The sequence below is a fragment of the Nematolebias whitei genome, chromosome 17 (assembly GCF_014905685.2).
Source record: "Nematolebias whitei isolate Nwh7 chromosome 17, NemWhi1, whole genome shotgun sequence".
Classification (NCBI taxonomy): Eukaryota; Metazoa; Chordata; class Actinopteri; order Cyprinodontiformes; family Rivulidae; genus Nematolebias; species Nematolebias whitei.
In genome coordinates, this window is record NC_056514.1 from 2,609,391 (window position 1) to 2,616,053 (window position 6,663).

At 40.7% G+C, this 6,663-nt stretch overlaps 1 protein-coding gene across 1 annotated transcript in view; it reads right to left on the reverse strand.

Annotated features, from left to right (window-relative positions):
• Positions 1-6,663, reverse strand: part of tmem94 (transmembrane protein 94) — a 99,567-nt gene that overhangs the window by 31,235 nt on the left and 61,669 nt on the right. Inside the window, exons 11-13 of the mRNA XM_037691550.1 lie at positions 5,847-6,020; positions 5,530-5,742; positions 2,501-2,813 (exon numbers count right to left, since the gene is read on the reverse strand). Coding sequence (XP_037547478.1) covers positions 2,501-2,813; positions 5,530-5,742; positions 5,847-6,020 — 700 coding nt within the window. The remainder of the gene's footprint in view (positions 1-2,500; positions 2,814-5,529; positions 5,743-5,846; positions 6,021-6,663) is intronic.

A 6,663-nucleotide genomic window follows, 5' to 3' on the forward strand; every position in this document is an offset into this window, starting at 1 on the left:
ATAGCACACCCATGTTTCTGCCTATAATATTGCTCCCCATATGTGAAGTAGGTTGACTGCAGGCACAGTTTCAAGAGTTGACACAGTTGTTCTGTGGAAAGTGTGGTCCTGCTGCTCAGAGTGGTGTCTGATTTTAATCTTAAACTGACCACCTCTACTGCATCATCAACAAGAATGCACGTAAAGAGTGATGTGACGTCAAAAGAGACCATTGTTTCATCAGTCTCCATGATGACATCCCTCACCTTATCCACAAAGTCCAGGTTGTTCTGTATGTGGTGTTCTGAGCTGCCAACTAAAGGGATGAGTACAGACGCCAGATATTTGGAAACATTGTAAGTGACAGAGTTAATCATGCTAACAATTGGTCTTAAAGGTACACCTTGTTTGTGGATTTTAGGTAAACCATACAGACTAGGTGTGGCCTCCCCTGGGTACAGTCTGTGGTACAGAAAACGGTCAATAGCCTTGTCCTGCTCCAAATTTTTCAGGCAATCTATTAACTTCTTCTTGTAACCACTTCCTGGATCTATTTTCAGAGGTTCATAAGTGGTTAAGTCACTAAGGAGTGTCATAACTTTCTCATGATAGTCTTTCTGGTTCAAAATCACTGTGCACCTTCCTTTGTCTGCTGGGAGAATGATGATGTTTTTGTCCTTGCTAAGAGTGGTGAGTGCATCCCTCTCCTCTCTACTGATGTTGGAAGGTGGTGGTTTGGCATTGCTGAGGCAGGATGAAACTTTGATTCTGAGCTGTTCTGCTTCACCCTCTTTCATTTTGTTGTTGCGGATGGCTGATTCTGTGGCTGTGATCATCTCCACCAGAGGAATTCTACTTGGTGCAACCGCAAAGGTGCTATTTAAGAGACTGAGCTGAAAACAGCACCTCAGACTGAGGAAGTCTCTTGGATGAGAGACGAAACGTTTCTATATTTTTTTGCTTTGTGTTGTTTTTTTTGGGGGTTTTTTTAATGTCCAGAGGACCAGATTGAACTTTTTTGGAATACCCCTGTGGTTTTATCAGCACTTAGCACCAGTTTGATATGGAGCAAGTCTGACTGAATGATGTCGAATGCAGACTGTAGAAGCTGGAAAACCTTGGCAACTGTGTTAGCACAACAATAAACAACTGTATCATTGACATAGAAATGTAAGGGTGCGTCAGGAATGTTCTGACCTACTTTACTTATATAGATTGTAAAGAGAGTGGGTCCTAAGACTGAGCCTTGTGGTACACCATTATTAAATAAATACCAGCAGCCAGTATTAATTAAATGTAAGTTTGGATGGCATTATTTAGACCTTTTTTCATATATAAAAAACCACAAGCTTGTTTGTGGGGTAGCTGTGGTTGAGTGGTTACATCAGTTGTCCTCCAGTGGGAGTTGGGGGTTTGATTCCACCAATATGCAGTCGCATGTTGAAGTGACCCTGGGCAAGACACTGAACCCCTCATTGCCTCTGATGTGTGTCTGAATGAGATTAATGGGGCCGAGATGAGGTAGAGCAGCCGACTTGGGACCCGAAAGTCCCAGGTTTGATCCCCATCCTACATGTCGTGGTGTCTCTGAGCAAGACACTCAATCCATAATTGCTCCCGGGGCACTTACATAGCTGCCCACTGCTCCACCTGGGTGTATCTCAGATGCGATGGGTTAAATGCAGTGAACTCATTTCGCCATTGTATGGGAACACACAATGATGACAACACACAGCACTTATTTAAAGCAATGATTAGTCTCTATAGGATTTGTTCAGTTAGAGTTCTAGAGATGTAGCAGAGTGTTGTATGAATGTGTGTGTGGAGGTAAATGAGGGCACATTGTGTTGTAAAGTGTTTTGAGTATCTAGATTAGATAGAAAGGTGTAAGTACAGTCCATTATTTTTTGTGTTTTCTGTCTGAACTCAAAGAATATTTCTGCTTGGCAGAAATGTCTGTGCATGGTTTCAGGACAGAAATGTTTCTACCAAGGCCCTGTTCAGAACTGGCATTTTATATAGTTTATTTAAAAGATACAATTTAATCTACTGGAGTACACTTTTGAAATTTAGACTGATATGGACCAGTTCTTTAATAATTATTATTTATCATCAGCATGTTTGTTTTTAGATCTAGACATTTGTCTCGGATGTTCTCTGTCAAAGGAGAGTGCCCATGCAGGAGTAAAAATACAGCTCTAGTGCTCTTGAGACCAGTTGGAGATGCCTGCAATGACCAACTATTCTGAGAGGATTTTTTTAACATGCTCAATACGCAAGCGACAAGGCTACGTGCCTCTGTGACTCATGCAGAAAGCTAGAAAACATTTAAAAAATTGCAAAATATTTAGTCACAGTTTTATTTTACAATAGAAAACTACTCTTTCCCTGGTATGAATGTGTAAAGCACAGAGGCGGAGCTAAAAAGTGAGGGAAAGGAGTGAATTAGATTCAACCTTTTTCAGGCCATGATGTAAATATGCAGCTCAAAATCAAAACATGTAAAATTATTCTAATTCACCTATGAGCCTGGAGAGCTCACACAGACCCCAGGGGACGTAGACGGGTAACACGGAGCCGTGGCTCTCCTGCAGAGCCAGATTAGAAATGTGGTCAGAAAAGTGGCAGAGCTTCTGGGTGATGGTGGCGTTGCAGAGGTTCAGCATGATGTTGAGGCCCAGAGGCTTCAGGGAGGGCAGATGGCCCTGCCAGGAAAGGTCATCAAACTGGATGCTGACGGGGTTCTGCTGGTCCTGAGACAGACTCAGCATTTCCAGGTGGTAGTCACACACAAAGTCTTCAGCCTCTGTTTCTGGACAACCCAAAGCAAAATCCTGGAGATAAAAACAAACACAAAATCAACTTCTGATACACTTTCACTTGAAGAGTGTTTCTTCAGAGTCAGACTGGCCTTATGTCCTAATTTATGTCAAATAGTGCTGTCTGTGATGAATACTGGTGAATCATAGCCTTATTAAAGGAAACAGCTTACATTAATAAAGTCATTGGTTGAGCTCATGCATATAAGTTGTTGCAGCTCTTACTCATCATGATCCAATATTTATTGTCTTTCTGTTTTTACTTTGGAGATTGCTGAATGACTGTGTGTGCTTCATTGTCTATCTATAATCACATTTCACTGGCTATTCTTTATTTTATGTCATTTTTTGATATACAGTAGTCCCTTGTTTATCGCGGGGGATCCGTACCCTGAAGCCCCACGATAAGTGAAAAACCGCCATGTAGGAATAGTAGTACAAGTAGTAAGTAGCTGTTTATTTTAGTATTTATATATATATATATATATATATATATATATATATATATATATATATCAAGGCGTTTTAAACCCTTCCGACACTCTTGCAATATTCTAAACAATGTTTCTAAGCTCTAAAGATCTAAAAGAGCACAAAATGTCATGATTTCTGCTCTTTGCCTCCTGCAAGTGCTCTTGGCCACGCCCACTTCTCCGCTCTGCATAGAGAACTGATCAGCTGCAGCAGGAAGTTTATCCTGCAGTATGGGTTGCACAAGAGTGCAGGTATTAAATCATTTAAAATAATTTATTTTAAATAAAAATTCCATGTCGATCGTGCGGCTCATCCATCAATCAGCCGATTGATGGATGTACAATGATTGTGTGATGATGATTATTGATGATGATTGTGTGTCATGTACAATCTTATTTTGAAAAACCACAAAGTAGAGAGGGACTACTGTATTCTGAAGTTGCAGAGAACTGTGAGCGCAGAGGTTATTCAGTCTGGTGAATACATTTAATCTGAAGGACACATTCAACCAGTCAGCTGACATCTGAAAAATGGAAATACCATCCATTCTTTTTCTGAGTTTCAGTCCAACTACCTGACCAGTGTCCTACAGCACTCCGTTCCATCAAGATGAATTGTTTTGAGAGCTTCATTATATTTCAGTTTTCATGCTGTATCCACTCTGCTGGTGACATGGAGCAGATGGAACATTAATGTTTAAATAATATAATAATATAATACTATCACTTCTGAGAGAACTATTTTAAATTCAGGGTTGTGCTTTGAGCTGTCTTGCCATTACACTGATGTGTCATACCTGCTATGTGAGGTTATAGTATAATTACAGTCACAGTACATTCAAAGTATGATCATAGGTTACGTTTGCCACTACAGCACAGCACAAAAATATATGCATCTTAGCACACTGTTGTCTGAAAATGGCTAAGTAATTTTAAAATGGTTTAAAAATCTGACAAAGAAATATTATAGGCCTTGTTTTTTTTTTTTTTTGTCCTGATAAAAATAACTTCAATACTGTGAGTAAAAGTTCTCTTGGCTTCAAACATATACCTCAGTTGCTACTGGAATTCTGTCAGAGAATTTTTGGTCAAAGGTTATGAATGTTTTTGTGTGTTTTATTATTGTGGCTGAGAACATTTTTCCTCATTGCCCTTAAAAACCTGCATTCTACCAAAACATTCTCATCTCCACCTGGAGGCTGAATCACCGATTGCCATGGATCATGTGAGGCAGACTGTGGCTGTCAACAGGATGAGACAGCTGCTGTATAAAAATCTGCAGATGAGTCTATTTGAGGCTGATTCTGTGACACTGTTCTCATGCATATGGACTTATGTATCAATGTATGTGACCTGCTGGATGCAGTCTTTGCAAGTAAAATGCCAGTTAAAAATCTTCACTGGCCGTTGAGTGTGGTTCGAGTAAACAACGTTAGTGAACGAGAGAATATCTCCAACAAATTTCGTGAAATATTTTCAGTACATAATATGTCCGTCTGTCCATCCATCCATCCATGATCTTTACCCACATCTTTCTTTTCAGGTCACGGGAGTCACTGGTGCCCATATCCAGCAGTCACTGTGTGAGAGGTGAGGACACCTTGGACATGTCTTCAGTCCATCACAGGGACACAGAGACAAACAAGACAAACAACCATTCACTCTCACTCACACCTAGGGCCAATTTAGAGTTACCAATCAGCCTAACATACATGTTTTTGTTCTGTGGGAGAAAACCAGAGTACCTGGAAAAAAAGCACACACGCGCAGAGAGAGCATGCAAAGTCCACCCCAAAAGGCCTCCGACCGGGATTCGATCCAGTGACCTTCTTGCTCAAGTGGCAGCTCTACCAACTGAGCCACCGTACTGTGTGTACATAATACAATGAAGAAAATTCCACATTGGGATTTTCACATTTTTGACCACCTTAAATGGCAATGATTACGGTAATAATGTTTTTGTGTGTGGGCACCTGATTATGCAATACAAATGGCTATAAGTCAGTTCATTTTAGAGATACTGATATAAAATTTAATATAGTAGCTTGAGACTGATTCCCAAAACATACTATGAGCACTAACAAATTGTATGACATGTTTGTTTAAAAATTAAGGCAAAGCAGTGGAAAATAAGAGTTTCTTAAGGAATGCTACTTTTTAAGTTTAGTTGTTTGGTCTTTACTCAAGCATGTTTGTTGTTACTGTACATTAGGATAGGAGAAAAAAAATTGGAAAAACTGGCATCGACTTTAACTCACTTGAGCCTGGTTGTCTTCTCCCCCCTCAGTGTCGTGGCTGAAGCTGACGTTTGATCCAGAGTGGTGCTTGGTACGAGAATGTGCGGGTTGCCGAAATTTGAGGGTTTCACATGAGCGAGCCGTGTCATGTGACGTCTCGCTGGGCTCGGGGGCCTCTACCAACTGAATGGAAGCCTCTTCTGAAAGACAGAGCAGGGCCTCTGCCTCCTGGGCCTGAGCAGCAATCACAATTTTTAATATTTACCAGAGTATATTAAACTGAAGTGGTAAAAGATTACCAGTATTTGGATTTAGTTGGACAACAGAAAGACACACACCTTGTCTCTTTCATTCTCTGCCTCCATCCGGCAGTAGGAGTTGACAGACAGGTCATCTCTGAGATCGTCCTGACTACTGTGAGGTGGTTCCACTCGTCCACTGAAGAATAGGACCGTCTCAGGACTGGGATTCGGCCATGACAGGATACCCTGTTTGTCTACACAGCACAGCACCTAGATTCAACAAGAGCACCACATACAGCCCATTATATGCCCATAAACAAACTATTATATAGCAATTCAGCAATCTATAGCATTGCCCGAACAAGCAAAGACCTTATGTTTAATTTGTCCTTGATTGGTGAGCTTGACCTTCGAGCTGGGGTGATGAAACTTGTATGTGACATTTCATCTAGTGTTGATGCATAGGTACAGGAAGTTTTATTAAATGACCTTGAGCAAATCAGAAGTTAAAGCCGGAACAACAGAAAGTTTCCATAAATACGGAAGAATAGAGAATATACCATTATACGTTTCACCTTCGATCGGCATGTACAAAAATATACTTAACATGACCAAACAAAAAAAGGCCCCCCCCCCCCCCCCCCGCTACTCTGGTTATCAATTGTGCAAGAATATATTATGGAGAGCTCTTTGTTAGGGCTGCTTGTATCAAGATCGGTTTAACGTTGACCCCCAATTGGCAGACCAAGAGAAGTAAGGACACTGAAACAAGTCAAAAGGTACGTGATAATTTATTTACAGGTGTAGAATAAAAACTCGAGCAGCTGAAAGGGAAGATGGAGAGATGGTGAGTATAATCATCCTCGTGGCAGGTTTGTTGATTTGATTTTGTAGGATTAGGTTGATCTTACTT